The following is a 15,637-nucleotide window of genomic DNA, read 5'->3' as shown; positions in this document are numbered from 1 at the left end:
AGTGAGATTGAGGTTGCTGGTCGTCCCCTCTGCTCCCAGAGCATAGGCTGTTGGTGTTTTAATTTTTTAATTTTTTTTTTTGAGACAGGGTCTTGCTCTATTGCCCAGGCTGGAGTGCAGTGGTGCAATCTTGACTCACTGCAGCCTCCACCTCCCAGGTTCAAGTGATTCTCCTGCCTCACCCTCCCGCTCCTTCACCCTCCCGAGTAGCTAGGATTACAAGTGTGTGCCACCATGCCTGGCTAATTTTTGTATTTTCAGTAGAGATGGGCTTTTGCTGTGTTGGCCAGGCTGGTCTCAAACTCCTGACCTCAGGTGATCCGCCTGCCTCCACCTCCCATAGTGCTGGGATTACAGGTGGAAGCTGTGCACCCAGCCGCTGTTAGTGTTTATGTCAGGGATGGCCTTTTACAGGGATGCCGAATTGGAAGGACGCACTCTGTAAGCCTTGTGGCATCTTGCTGTCCCTGTGGGTGAATTGAAGTCAGCTTCTCCTAGAGAGAGCGTGCATCTGCTTCTGACACTTACCTAGGAGGATTCCCATCATTTAAGTTCTGAGATTTTTTTGGACCGCCATGGTGGTGTGAATTTAGAGTCCTAACGGTTGTGTGCCCCAGCTCCCGCGATTCAGATTCTCAGGGGAGAGTGGTTTTTCCTCCACCCGCCCTGTGCCTGAGGTTGAGATGTGCTTCCTTCCTTCCTGTCCTTCTCTTCATGATGGGCTTCTTTCTCCTCTACCTTTGCGGTGAGGGGGAGGCCCTTCCATCCCAGCTGTATGTGTGGGCTTCTTGTTAGAGATGGGGATCTTGGGTAGTTTTTTCTTTATCGATGGTTTGCAAAATAATGGTGAATCTTTTTTTATTTTTATTTTTATTTATTTATTTTTTTGAGACAGAGTCTCGCTCTGTGGCCTAAGCTGGAGTGCAGTAGCGCAGTCTCTCTCACCACAACCTCCACCTCCTGGGTTGGAGCAATTCTCCTGCCTCAGCCTCCCCAGTAGCTGGGATTACAGGCGTGTGCCACCTGACCCAGCTAATTTTTATATTTTTATTTTTATGTATATTTACTTTTTTTTTTTTTTTAAGATGGAGTCTCCCTCTGTCGCCCAGGCTGGAGTGCAGTGGCGTGATTGCAGCTTACTGCAACCTCCGCCTCCTGGGTTCAAGTGATTCTCCTGCCTCAGCCTCAGGAGTAGCTGGGATTACAAGCATGTGCCATGATGCCCAGCTAATTTTTGTATTTTTAGTAGAGACAGGGTTTCACCATGTTGGCCAGGCTGGTCTCAAACTCCTGACCTCAAGTGGTCTGCCTGCCTCAGCCTCCCAAAGTGCTGGGATTCCAGGCGTGAGCCACCACACCCACCCAGACCAACAATGGTGAATCTATAACTGATGATGTCTTAGATTCATTGAAATAGAGTCTTATTTTACTGTTACTGTTCCCTCTCCTACCTCATCCCCAGGAAACATATCCATGATTTATATCATCTTTTCAGTGGGATTCTTGACCCGAAGAGGGTTCCTGGCTCCACCTGGGAGTTGTAAGCAGGACTGCCAGTGCTTTGAGAGGAGGGTGCTTTGCTGGGTGGGCCCTAACTCTCTTCTCCATGGCAGGTCCTCAGCAAAGGGCAGCCCCTGGGTCCTGCGGGAGTTCAGGTGTCTCTGAGAAACACTGGGACCGAAGCAAAGATCCAGTCCACAGTTACACAGCCTGGCGGAAAGTGAGTAGCGTCCTGTCTCTTAGTGTTGCCTTAGAGCCAGGCTCTGACAGGGGTCATGGAGCTGGGTTTGGGAGTTTGGATTCAGGGAGTTCTGGGTTCAGATCCTGATTCAGCCTCTTAACTTTGGGTGAGTTCATGCCCCTCAGAGTGCTGAGTTCCCCACATGTGAAATGGAATCCATTTGACCCATCTTGCCTAGCACTGATGGGATGATTAAATATGAGTTCATACTGGCCAGACATATTGGCTTGCGCCTATAATGCCAGCACTTTGGGAGGCCAGGATGGGAGGATCACTTGAGTTCAGGAGTTCGAGACCAGCCTGGACAACATAGGGAGACTCAATCTCCACAAATAATTTAAAAAATTATATCAAGTAGAGTCCCACGGGGGAAAAAAATTAGCTGGGTGTGGTGGCATGCTCCTGTGGTCGCAGCTACTCGGGAGGCTGAGGCAGGAGGATTGCTTGAGCCTGGAAGGTTGAGGCTGCAGTGAGCCGTGATCATGTGCCACTGTGCTCCAGCCTCGGCAGCAGAGCAAGACCCTGTCTGAAACAAACAAAAAAAGAGTTAATACCCATAAAGCACCTGCTTCAAGGCCTGGGGCTTAGTGGGTCTTCATTTAGCAGCTCAGCCTGGCTCTGGAGCCTGCCAGCCTGGGCTTGAATCCCAGCTCCCCCATTTGCTGGCTGGTTGACCTAGGGCAAGTTCCTTAACCCCTCTGTGCCTCAGTTTCCTCTTTTGTAAATGAAGATAATTGTGGAACCTATCTCCTAAGGTACTGGAAAGATGAAATTAATATTATTACTTCAAGCTGCCTGGCATATTAGCTCAAATAGGTTAGCTCAGTTATGATTAGAAAAAATCATTATCATTATTATATCAAAACTGTTTTGTAGTTGGAACTGATGCCTAGCTGACCTTGCTGAGTCAGATTTAAAGCATTTATTTAATGGATGTATATAGTTGAGTTGTAAATGTTAACAGATATGCCAAGATTAATACCAGAATAGTTCAAACTGATAATTCCGAAAGCGTTCAAATCATTACTAACTCCGTTAGTATACAAACTGACTAAATTGCAAAATAGAAGTTTATAATGAGTCTGTCAGTAAGTTATTCAATTTTAAAGTTATTATTGTTGAAACTGGTTTTCATTTTTGAAATAACATTTACTTCTGCTTGACTGGTGCCTCTCCAGCCCTGGTGTGTAGCAGGAATATGGAGCTGTAATTTTTTTTCTGGGCTAGTAATTTGGTGTTGACTTTACCAGAAAAAAATAGTGTCTTGAGCCTTCTGAATACTTTTCATCTGCACTAACTGAAACAATGAAACATGTAGCACTGGGCTATTATGAAAATGAAATAGAAGCTCAATCTTACCAATACTTGTAGTAATGTGATTTCCAAGCCCTATCCAGTTATTGCAGGCAAGATTTGATACAATAAAATACCACAGAAGAAGAAATCAAATGCGTTTTCTAGTTCATTTCACTGGACTTAGCCTTCTAATTTGTCAGTTGCCTTACAAATTTGAAGGGATAAACATGTTAGTATACTGGCAGCAGCATTTCCAGCTTCAGCTCGGCTCACTCTGGTGTTAGTCTGTCTATGGCTAGTAGAGTAATTTTCATCAGCTGCTGGTTTCTTATCTCAGTTGCTTTGTGCAAAAACCCAGAATGACTTATCTGTGTTTCTCTAAAGCCTTTTTTCTGGGATTCAAAGCTTGTGATAGTTTACCCTGCCCTGTGTCATTTGCATCATCTTGGGTCAGCGTCCCCCTCAGCCTGTGCATCTGTTCTGTTCTTTTTCACCCCACTTCTCCCTTCCCATGTGTTTCCTTGGACACTTCTGTCCCCTTCTCCTTGTCAGTTCATGCCTGTCACCTCTGTCAAACCCAGTCGAATGTTCTGTGACTGGTCCCTGCTGTGCTACAAGGATTGGTTTTATGCCAGAAATCCTTGAGATTAAGGGAGACGTAAGCACTCCTCTTTCCTATCAGCAGATGGAGCACCCCTCTTGGCACACAGTAAGTGCTCAATAAGCGCTCTTTTATGCAGATTTGTACAGTGAAGGATTGAATTTCATTCATGCTCATTTAACAAGCTAATGGAAGTTTGCGATAATTCCAACATTGTTTTCTTGTGCTGCCAACATTAGTCATAGAATTAGAAATACTTGGGTTGTTTGGAGAAAGTTAAATGGTTATTTTTTATGTCTTAGGTTTGCATTTTTTAAAGTTCTGCCTGGAGATTATGAAATCCTCGCAACTCATCCAACCTGGGCGTTGAAAGAGGTGAGTGTGACAGCTACGTCTATAGCCATGCCAATAATATGCTGGTCTTGGGACAAATGTAGGGCTTTTCAATTCAGGATATGAAAAGAATTTATGGTTTCTCCAGGACTAGATGAAGAACCAATGGTGCTGTGGTTTAGTTTGGTAGTTATTTGTAAGGTGTAACTCCTCACTGTAGCAGATGTTGCTTGTGTTAGTTTCGGTTTTAGGTGACAGTGTTGTCTTCCTGCTGTGAAATAGATCTGTTTTATTAACTATAGCTATTTTAAACTAAATCAACAACAGAAGGCCCTGACGAGATTTATTTGTTGTTCTTTTTTCAGCCTGAAACAGAAATCTGTAAATATACTAAACATTCTAGAAACTGTGGTACGCGTGACCAAGGAGAATGTATGAGAATGTTTATTGCAGCTTTGTTTGTAATAGCAAAATATTGTAAACCACCTAAATGCCTTTTAAGAGAAGAATGGATTGGGGTTCCATCATACAATAGGCTGCTGTATGTCAGCAGTAATGAATGAACCAGAGCTACATATATCAATGTAACTACATTTAAAAACAGAGTTGAAGGAAATATGATTTTAAATACTTGTGATAATCATTTATGGATACAGTCTTTTTTTTTTTTTTTTTTTTTTAAAGACGGAGTCTCGCTCTGTTGCCAAGACTGGAGTGCAGTGGCATGATCTTGGCTTATTGCAACCTCGGCCTTCTGTGTCCAAGCGAGTCTCCGGCTTCAGCTCCTGAGCAGCTGAATTACAGGGATGTGCCACCACACCCAGCTAATTTTTGTATTTTTAGTATATATGGGATTTTGCCATGTTGGCCAGGCTGGTCTCGAACTCCTAGCCTCAAATGATCCACCAGCCTCGGGCTCTCAAAGTGGTGGGATTACAGGTATAAACCAGTGCACTCGGCCAGATACAGTCTTTTTTTTTTTTTTTTTTTTTTTTGCAACAGGGTCTTGCTCTGTTGCCCAGGCTAGAGTACAGTGACATATTCATGGCTCATTGCAACCTCTGCTTCCTAGCCTTAAGCGATCCTTCCACCTTGGCCTCCCAAGGATCTGGAACTGCAGGCATGTGCCACTGCCCCTAGCTAAGGATACAGTCTTTTTTTTTTTTGAGATGAAGTCTTGCTCTTGTTGCCCAGGCTGGAGTGCAATGGGGCGATCTCGGCTCGTTGCAACCTCCGCCTCTTGGGTTCAAGCGATTCTCCTGCCTCAGCCTCCTGAGTAGCTGGGGTTACAGGTGCCTGCCACCATGCCCAGTTAATTTTTGTATTTTTAGTAGGGACAGGGAGGATACAGTCTTATGTAGAAAAATTATGAAGACATGTATGGGAATAGCAGACGCTGTTCAAAATGATACTGACTTCTAGAGAAAGAGGGAGGAGGGGGACTTCGGGGTACGCCAGCATCTTGAATTGTATTTTTTTAAATTTCTTTAGCTGGTTAGAAGGTATGTAAGTGTTCTTTAGCATATCTTTTTTTGTTTGACTGAAATAGTTTATAGTCAAAGATCAAAAAAGGAACTCCACCTAGCAGGTGAGGTTCTGTAATAGCCGTGAAAGACCAAATTGAAATAAGACTTAAGGGACATCTTGACATGTTAGCTTCTGTGTTAGTATTGAAGCTGTATCTCATTTTTGCTAAAGAAGCATTGGAATCAGTATTTCAGCTTCTACTCTATCTGTTTTATTATTTTTACTCTGTAGGTTTTACGCACTTATAATTGATGATAGTTTCACGCCTAGATTCTCTTCTTACTGTTTATGACTTTTGGTTTTGGGGGTTTTTCTCTTCTGCAGCAACATTTAAAAATATTTTATTTGAGGCTGGGCGCAGTTGCTCATGCTGTAATTCCAGCATTTTGGGAGGCCGAGGTGGGTGGATCACTTGAGGTCAGGAGTTCGAGACCAACCTGGCCAACATGGTGAAATCGCATCTCTACTAAAAATAGAAAAAAATTAGCCAGGAATGGTGGCATACACCTGTAATCCCAGCTACTTGGGAGGCTGAGGCAGGAGAATCGCTTGAACCTGGGAGGTGGAGGTAGCAGTGAGCCGAGATTGCACCACTGCACTTCAGCTTGGATGACAGAGTGAGACTCCATCTCAAAAAAAAAAAAAATTTGAAATGAAAGAGCTTACACATTTATAAATATATATAGAAGAGATTTTAAGGTTTACATTGTATGTTAATTGTCTGCATAGAAGAATCTGAGTTTATTAATATGAGATTGGGATTTTCAAGTAAAGCATGTTGTTAGAAGTCAGGATAATGTTTATCCTCCTGGGGTGTTAGTGACCAGAAACAAGTGTGAGGGCACTTCTGGCTTGCTGGTGCTATTCTGTTGGGTAACCAGTGCCCAATTTGTGACAAGCCCTGTGCTGTGTGCTTAGAATCTGTACACTTTTCTCTGTGTTTATTGTACCTTAACAAAAATGTTTAAAAATATACACATATTGTGAAAAGAACAACTTAAGGCAAATTAACAGAGTTTAATTGAGCATAGAACAATTTGTCAGTTGGGCAGCCCCCTGAGCCAGAATAGGTTTACAGCGACTGTGGCACTGTTGCATGATTGGAAAGGGTTTATGGACAGAAAAAGAAAGTGACGGACAGAAAGTGGAAGTGAGGTACAGAAACAGTTGGATTGGTTACAGCTGGACGTTTGTCTTATTTGCACATGGTTTGAACAGTTGGCTGCCTGTGAGTAGTTGAAGGGTGGCTGCTTGAATTGGCTGAGACTTGGCAACACGTACAGAGAAACCTTTAGGCCAAACTTAAAATATGTAAGGAGGCAGCTTTAGGCTAATCTTCAGTTAACACTATATATCATTAAAAATAGAAAAGAAGGCAAAATATGCTCATTAAAAAAATTGGAACATATAGAGGAATATAAAGCAGTGGAAACATTTTGGAAGCTGGAAAAGTATACAAGTAAAATAGCACCATATAGACAAAATCATTATTGTTTACATTTTGCCACATTTCCTTTCACTTCATTTTGGGCATTAAAAAATAATGATAAGCCAGGCACGGTGGCTCACACCTGTAATCCCAGCACTTTGGGAGGCTGAGGCGGGCGGATCACCTGAGGTCAGGAGTTCGAGACCAGCCTGGCCAACACGGTGAAACCCTGTCTCTACTAAAAATACAAAAATTAGCCGGGCGTGGTGGCGAGCACTTGTAATCCCCGCTACTTGGGAGGCTGAGGCAGGAGAATCTCTTGAACCCAGGAGGCAGAGGTTGCAGTGAGCCGAGGTTGCACCATTGCACTCAAGCCTGTGCGACATACTGAGACTCCGTCTCAGGAAAAGAAGTGATCATACTGAATAAGCAATTTTATAGATTATGTTTCCCAGTTAATATTTTAGCTTCAGCATGTCCTCATGTTGTTAGGCACTTTGCAAGTGTTTATTTTTTTACAGGTTAAAATCTTTTTCTGTTACAGGCAAGCACCACAGTGCGTGTAACCAACTCCAAGGCCAATGCGGCCAGTCCCCTCATAGTTGCTGGCTACAATGTGTCTGGCTCTGTCTGAAGTGATGGGGAGCCCATGAAAGGGGTGAAGTTTCTTCTCTTTTCTTCTTTAGTAACTAAAGAGGTAAGCAAAGAAAAGAACAAAAGAGATGGTGTGAAGGGCAGGAGGGTGTTGGATTATAGACCAGAACGTACTGTTTTAAAAATGCAGGTCTGAGTTGATTTATCATTTTAACACTTAAGAATATCGTCTGTCTCAGGCCGGGTGTGGTAGCTCATGCCTGTAATCCCCGCACTTTGGGAGGCCAAGGTGGGTGGATCACTTGAGGTCAGGGGTTTTAGACCAGCCTGGCCAACATTATGAAACCCCATCTCTACTAAAAATACAAAAACATTAGCCGGGCATGTTGGCACGTGCCTGTAGTCCCAGCTGCGTGGGAGGCTGAGGCAGTAGAATCGCTTGAACCCAGGAGGTGGAGGTTGCAGTGAGCCAAGATCACGCCACTGCACTCCAGCCTGGGTGACAGAGTGAGACTCTCAAAAAAAAAAAAAAAAAAAAAATTCAAGAATATCTTGTGTCTCTGTTGACTCACAAGACATGGCACATCTACACTGGGAGGCAGTGGTATGTGATGGAAAGTACACAGGCTTTGAAATCAGACCTGGGTTTAAACAAATCTCAGGTTTAAACAAATTCCTCTTCCTAGCTGTGCGACCCTAGGCCGGTCACATTACCTTCCTGAGCCTCCGTTTCCTTATTTGGAGAATGGTGACCCATCATAAGGAAGGACAGTCATGTCATCTTTCCCGGGAAGACTGTGCCAGTTTTTAACTTTGCAACTTGCATGTCAAGATTTTTGTTCCTTTTATCTGTATTAATGTGTCTTAGATTTCAGAAATACATATATTGACATGAAACTTAAAAAAATTTTCCTATAATGTGGCTAATTGATGGTATTCAGAACATGTAAATGGAAAAGGAAGTCTTGTCTTTTTTACCCCCTGGCATAGGATGTCCTGGGCTGCAATGTCTCACCAGTGCCTGGGTTCCAACCCCAAGACGAGAGTCTGGTGTATTTGTGCTACACGGTCTCCAGAGAAGATGGCTCGTTCTCTTTCTATTCCTTGCCAAGTGGGGGCTACACTGTGGTGAGTGAAGCAGATTTCCATTCTGTTTATGTCTGGGACTCTCATGACACAGTGAAAGGCAATGCTGTTCGGGTGTTAAAGGAAAGGATGGTTGGCCTGCAGTTCTCTGAACACGCTGTTAAGCAGTAACTTACTTAAGATGAGACATTCACCCGTTCGTAATAGCTAGAAAAAGGGCAAGGCTTCCTGTTTTCGAATCTGCAACAGTTATGATGAATGTTTCTCTTGGTCTGTCTGAACCCCTTGTCATTTGTGGGCTGCTAGATCGATTATTAATATTGCTGATTGATCATGTTAGTGGTTCTTAGTGATTAAGAGACTCTTCCTTCCAGATTCCGTTCTGTCGAGGGGAGAGGATTACCTTTGATGTGGCGCCTTCCAGACTTGACTTCACAGTGGAGCATGACAGCCTGAAAATCGAGGTAAGGCTTTTCTGTCTTCTGGAGGGACAGGTGTTTGAGTTCCCATCCCTAGGCACAGGTATTGCAAACATGTTTTTAAAAAAAAATCAATTATTTTATCTGGAAGGGCTGTTGGAAAAAATGCCATCTGGTATTATATTCTTACACATGATGTCCTTATCGTAGAGAGCTGGATTCCTAGTTAAATCTACTCATTCAGTGAAATATATTTATTGATTGCCAGTGACATACATTTCAGGCACCATTCCAGGACTGGGGATACAGCAGTGACCAAAAGAGGCAAAAATTCTTGTTCCTGTGGACCTCATTTTTTTTTTTTTTTTTTTTAAGATAGGGTCTCACTGTGTGGCTCAAGCTGGAGTGCAGTGGTATGATCTCATCTCACTGCAGCCATTGCCTCCAGGGCTCAAGTGATCCTCCCACCTCAGCCTGTTGAGTAGCTGGGACCACAGGCGCGTGCCACCATGCCCAGCTAATTTTTGTATTTTTGTTAGAGATGGGGTTTCACCATGTTGCCCAGCCTGTTCTCTAACTCCTGGGTTCAAGTGATCTGCCTGCCTCAGCTTCCCAAAGTGTTGGGATTATAGGTGTGAGCCATCGCACCTGGCTAGACCTCATGTTCTAATGACAGGAAGGGTCAATACATGTATAGATGTATAAGTTAGAAAGTACAGTAGAAGGTGATAAGTGTTCTCTAGAAAAATAAAGGAAGAAAGGAGGTTGTACAGTATCAGGGTGGAGACAGGGGTTGCAGTTGTACATAGGGTGTTTTTGGGAAGTCCTCCCTGTGAAGGTGACATTTGAGCAACAACCTGAAGGGAAAGAACAAGAGAACCATACTTCACTCCTGCAGGAAGAGTATGTAAGACTGAGGGAACGGCACGTGCAAAGGTCCTGAGGCAGGAGTGTGCTGAAGGGTTTGGGGCACCCCAAGGAGGCCAGGGTGGCTGGAGTGGAGGGAATGAGCAAGGAAGGAGGAGGCAGAAAGAGGGTCAGGGAGGTGACAGGGCAGATTGTGCAGGGCTTGGTGGGCCACTTTGCCTATAACTCTGGGTGAGAATTGGTGCTACTGGAAGGTTCCTAGGAGAGGAGTGGCATGATCCTTCTGGCAGCTGCATTGAGGAGAGTTTGCAGGGTGTCAGGGTAGAAGTGGGAGACCAGTTGGGATGCCATGGCCGTAAACCAGGTGAGAACTGGCAGAGCTTGGACCGTGATGGTAGGAATGGGCCGTGTGATATATGGCTTGATAAACTGCCTAGACCCTCACATAAATGGAAAATGTATTTTTCATCTCACTTACGTCTCCTTTAATTACAGAAGTAGAAAATGGTTACTGTAGAAAATTGGCTAGCTAGAACAAATCCCAAAAGAAAATAACAGCCTCTCCTAAGTGGACCACCCAATGTTAGAGTTATCGAAGCAATTATATTTTAATCATTTTCTTTTAATATTACATTTGAAAGTACTGTGTTAAAATCGCTTAAACTGGTAGAAGTGGGCTTTTAGGTCATATGCACAGTGGGGTGCAGACTGCATTTTAAGATTCAGTGGAGTGTTTGACCGTTCTGCTGTACACTGGAGGGGAAAGAGAAGGGTAAGAAGATGAAGCCTTTACTTTGCTTCTCATAGCTTGCAGAGAAGGATGGGGGCAGGTGAGCAGAGACAGCTATTCCCAGATTACAGCCAAATACATATTTTGAAAATGATGAATGGAATTTCAGGGAATGGGGCCCTGTAAGTTCCCTGAGGTCAGGTACCGTGTCTTATTCTTTACTGTTTTCCTAACATGTGATTTAGTGCCTGGCACATAGTAGGTGCCCAGCAAAAATATTTGTTGAGTACATATGTGAATTAATAAGTAGGTAATGCATGGAATGAAACATGTCTTTTTGGAAAGATCAAGAAGGACTACCTGTCATGTGAGACCATCACTAAGAAACCATTTGCTGAAAAAAAAATAAAAAAATAAAAAAGAAGGGCTACCTGCATAAAAAGGAAGTCATTTAATTATTTAAAGCTTCATCTCAAATGCTGTTGCACACGTGCGTGCACACATTCATTCATTCAGGAGTCAGTTATTGAGTGCCTGCTGTGTACCAGGTGACTAAGACAGAAAAAGTCCCTGTCTCCATGAGGTAACATGCTAGTGGGAGGGAGACAACTAAGAAATCGAACGAGGACATTTCAGATACTGGTAAGTTTGATGAAGATACTAAAATAGGTTAGCAGTGGTGACCTTGGGGATACACAGATCAGGGCTGGAGCTCAGTAACTGCAGAGAAAGCACAGGTGTGCTGCTCACAGGCGAGTGGGGCACAGACACAGACACATGGAGCATGGGACCACGTGTGAGCCAGTGATGGTGGTGGAGGAGGGTGAGCTAGGTGGATTTCTTTTTTTTTTTTCTTTTTTTTTTTTTTTGAGACAGAGTCTTGCTGCTTCACACAGGCTGGCACTATCTTGGCTCACTGCAACCTCCGCATCCCGAGTTGAAGCAATTCTCCTGCCTCAGCCTCCCGAGTAGCTGGGATTACAGGCACCTGCCACCACACCTGGCTAATTTTTGTATTTTTAGTGGAGACAGGGCTTCACCATGTTGGCCAGGCTGGTCTTGGACTCCTGACCTCAAGTGATCTGCCTGCCTCGGCCTCCCAAAGTGCTGGGATTACAGGCGTGAACCACTGCGCCCGGCCTAGGTGGATTTCATAAGGACCTGTGTTCAGGTTGTGGAAAGACAGGAGGCGGCACGTGAGACCTTGCAGAGGTGGACTCCACAGGACTGATCGATGCTGGAGGAGCGGGGCGGGGCATCCAAAGTGATGCCGGGGTGTGCATGGGAGACTGGAGGAAGACGTGGTTCACCAAAATGGGGGCATCTGGAGGGGAGGAGATGGCACAGGGGTAAGGGTGGGGGGCTTCTAGAAGCTTGAGTCAGTGACCTTTTAACGAGGGAAGTAAGTCTCTAGACTTTTCTGTTGTTTGACACTCAGCAGTGTGTTGGGAACACAACAGAGAAGACAGATGTGGGTAAAGTGAGAGGGAGCCCGGCTGGCACACAGGACCGGGGCACTGAGTGTTGGGAGGTGGGCGGCAGGAGCAGACATGGTAGGTGGTGGCCGGCGCAGCAGAAGGAGGCTTTGTGGCTCTGGCACAGGAGCACCTTCGAGCACCTTCTTCTTGTTCTTTGTTTTCTAGCCCGTGTTCCACGTCATGGGATTCTCCGTCACCGGGAGGGTCTTGAACGGACCCGAAGGAGATGGTGTTCCAGAAGCAGTAGTCACCCTGAATAACCAAATCAAAGGTGGGCTGACACAGCAGCCCCAGGCTGATGGCCAGCGCTCTTTTTGGATCACAGAGAGAAATGGAGAGGAACTGATGACTATATGAGAACATGGCAGCTTTTGGTCTCAAGTATTCTGGTGTACATGTAAGGATACACTGTTGTTTTTGGCTTATCTTCTGTTTGTGTGTTTTTGTTTTACAGTTAAAACAAAAGCTGATGGCTCATTCCGCCTTGAGAACATAACCACAGGGACATACACCATCCATGCTCAGAAAGAGCACCTCTACTTTGAAATGGTCACCATCAAAATTGCACCGAACACGCCTCAGCTGGCTGACATTATTGCAACAGGGTAAGCTTATCGTGTGGATTTGGAAGCGCCAGTAAATATGCTGGCAGCCAGTGTAGAACAAAATGACTTGTGATCTGTGTGTCTTTGCCGAGCTTAAGAACTTAAGAAAGATTAGTACTTTTTTTTTTTTTTTTTTTTGAGAGACAGAGTCTTGCCCTGTTGCCCAGGCTGTAGTGCAGTGGTGCCATCTCGACTCACTGCAACCTCTGCCTCCCAGGTTCAAGTGATTCTCCTGCCTCAGCTTCCCAAGTAGCTGGGACTACAGGCGTGCCCCACCACACCCAGCTAATTTTTGTATTTTTTAGTAGAGACAGGGTTTCACTATATGTTGGCCAGGCTAGTCTCAAAACTCCTAACCTCAGGCTGTTTGCCTGCTTTGGCCTCCCAAAGTGCTGGGATTATAGGTGTGAGACACTGCACCCGGCCAAGAAAGATTAGTTCTAAATCTTACAAACTGAAGGTACTGACATGTCGGATGCTTAATGAAAAGTCCCTTGCTTCAAGTTAAAATGGGCTTGTGAAATTAAAAAATCTTTCATGTCTGACTTTCACGATCTTTCACAGGACCCCTCTTTGCTTAATCTTTGAGGGTTTTTGGAAGATGGTATTGTTGGTTGAGAAAGCTTATTGGAAGATGCTTCAGGTCATTGGTGTAGTTCTTCCTGCTTGTCGTTACTCATTATACTATAAGTACAGGCGGGGACATCTTGCGGTTGAATTCATGTGGTTTTACCATCATCTGAAGCAAGATTGTGTAGTGCCAAGAACTTGGGCTTTGGAGTCAGATCCCAGATCCACCCGCATGTAACCTGCAGAACAGCTTTAGACATAACAGGTGCTCACAAAACAGTAGCTTAGAAGGAGAGTGCAGGGTCTGCTTGGGAGAAGCGCGGCATGAGCAAAGTCAGGCAGTCTCACAGCAGCATGAGGTGGCTGCGGGTGTAAAGCTGGGTGCTACTGGAGCAGAATATACTGGCAGGTGAAGGTGATGATGAGGCCAACCCCATAGCACCTCCTCACACCCCACCGGGGCGTAGGGGCTTTCTCCCACTGGGGCCAACGGGCCATGAGTGGTTTTGAGCATTAATATAACAAGCTTTGATCATTGTTTTCAATAGGGCATTCTGAAAACAATGGCATGGAGTAGAGTGGCTTTGAAGGGGACAGGACTTGGGCACGGGAGGTCTGAAAGCAGAGACGACAAGGGCTTGCCTTGTAGGGAAGTCAGGGACAGACTGGTGAGATATTTAGGGTGCCCAGCTTGAGAGGTGTGATGGCTGGGGACAGAAAGAGAAGCCAGTTAGGTGATGAGGGTTCAGATTTGGCCACATTGGTCTGTAGGACCACTAGGTGGAGCTCTTCAATAGGCACTTGGATGGATGGTAAATCCTGAAGACTCGGCTGCAGGTGGCAGCCAGGACCTCAAATATGTATGTGCAGGTAGAATTAGAACAGTAGGCCCAAAACAGAGTGCCAGGTGGCCCAGGGGGGACCTAGGGAGCATGAGGTCATAGGAGCTAAGAAAGTAAGTTTGGGGTAGGAGGTAGTGCCCAACAGGGAGGTGCAGGGAGCTGAGCCCTGATGAACACAGTCCACTGGCTTGATCACTGAGGAGGCTACAGTGACTCTTTTCTGTAGACAGATGGAGGTCGAGGTCAAGGAGTCCAGTGGTGAATGGAAGACAGGGAAGCAAATTACCCTCAGAAAGTAATTCTTGGATTTAAGTCTTTCCCACCTTCCATAAACACTTTGTGCAATTACTGTAGATGAGGCACTGAAAAATGCTTCGTACCTAATAATTAATCCAACTAGTGTTCCAGAGATGGGGCTTTCACCCTACCAGGGAGACAGACTGAAGACAAATACATCTGTGGCCAGGCTTAATGCCTCACACCTGTAATCCATCCCAGCACTTTGGGAGGCGGAGGCGGGCGGATCGCTTGAGCCCAGGAGTTTGAGACCAACCTGGGCAACTTGGCAAAACACCATCTCTACCAAAAATGCAAAAATTAGCTAGTTTCATAAGCTGGTCTAAAAATAAATAAAGAGATAAAAATTAAAAAATAAAATAACAAGATTTTAAAAAAAGACAAAAAAGACAAATACATTTATGCTGCTAAATTATGGCGAGTGTTGTGCAGGGAAGAGATCAGGGTGCTGCAAGAAGAGCTAATTTCGAGTGGGAGCTCTGCAAGGCTCTCTGGGTTGCAGAGACCTTAGTAAAGACTGAAAGTTAGCTAAAGAAAGATCTTCCCTAGTAGAGAAGCAGCATGCTCAGAGGCCTGCATAGGATAGGAAGGACCTGAAAGGCAGTCTGCACAGCTGGAGGAGGTGGGTGAGGTCAGGGAGCTCTGGGGCCTTGTAGCCTTGCTTTGGGATTGGGCTTTGCTCCCTAATGCAGTAGAAACCCGTTAGGAGTTGTCTGTTGGTTGGCCGGGCATGGTGGCTCACGCCTATGATCTCAGCACTTTGGGAGGCTGAGGTGGGCGGATCATGAGGTCAGGAGTTCAAGCCCAGCCTGGCCAGCATGGTGAAACCCGGTCTGTACTAAAGATACAAAAGGTTGGCGGGGCATGGTGATGCGCGCCTATAATCCCAGCAACTCAGGAGGCTGAGGCAGGAGAATCGCTTGAACCCGAGAGGCAGGGGTTGCAGTGAGCTGAGATTGCACCATTGCACTCCAGCCTGGCCGACAGGGTGAGATTCCGTCTCAAAAAAAAAAAAGAGTTATCAGTTGGCAAGGGAGTGATAGGGATCATGGTACTTTAAAAAGTTTGTTTTTCTTCCTGGCTGCTGTGTGGAGAATGGACTGGAGGAAAGCCATGGTGTGAATGGAGGGGCCAGATATGAGGCAGTGGTGGTTGTCTGGAGGAGATATGGTAGTGGCCGGGCCCAGGCGGCTGGCAGGCGAGGGAGGGAGGAGTAGATGGA

At 45.3% G+C, this 15,637-nt stretch overlaps 1 protein-coding gene across 1 annotated transcript in view; it reads left to right on the top strand.

Annotated features, from left to right (window-relative positions):
• The window catches only part of LOC101136480 (BOS complex subunit NOMO1), a 62,022-nt gene that overhangs the window by 10,839 nt on the left and 35,546 nt on the right, over positions 1-15,637 (top strand). The window contains 7 exon segments of the mRNA XM_031002997.3: positions 1,614-1,720; positions 3,941-4,013; positions 7,472-7,624; positions 8,512-8,649; positions 8,982-9,071; positions 12,267-12,372; positions 12,556-12,706. Coding sequence (XP_030858857.3) covers positions 1,614-1,720; positions 3,941-4,013; positions 7,472-7,624; positions 8,512-8,649; positions 8,982-9,071; positions 12,267-12,372; positions 12,556-12,706 — 818 coding nt within the window.

Source organism: Gorilla gorilla, chromosome 18 (assembly GCF_029281585.2).
Source record: "Gorilla gorilla gorilla isolate KB3781 chromosome 18, NHGRI_mGorGor1-v2.1_pri, whole genome shotgun sequence".
Classification (NCBI taxonomy): domain Eukaryota; kingdom Metazoa; phylum Chordata; class Mammalia; order Primates; family Hominidae; genus Gorilla; species Gorilla gorilla.
The sequence above is the reverse complement of the archived record's forward strand: the minus strand, read 5'-3'. Positions and strand labels throughout refer to the sequence as shown.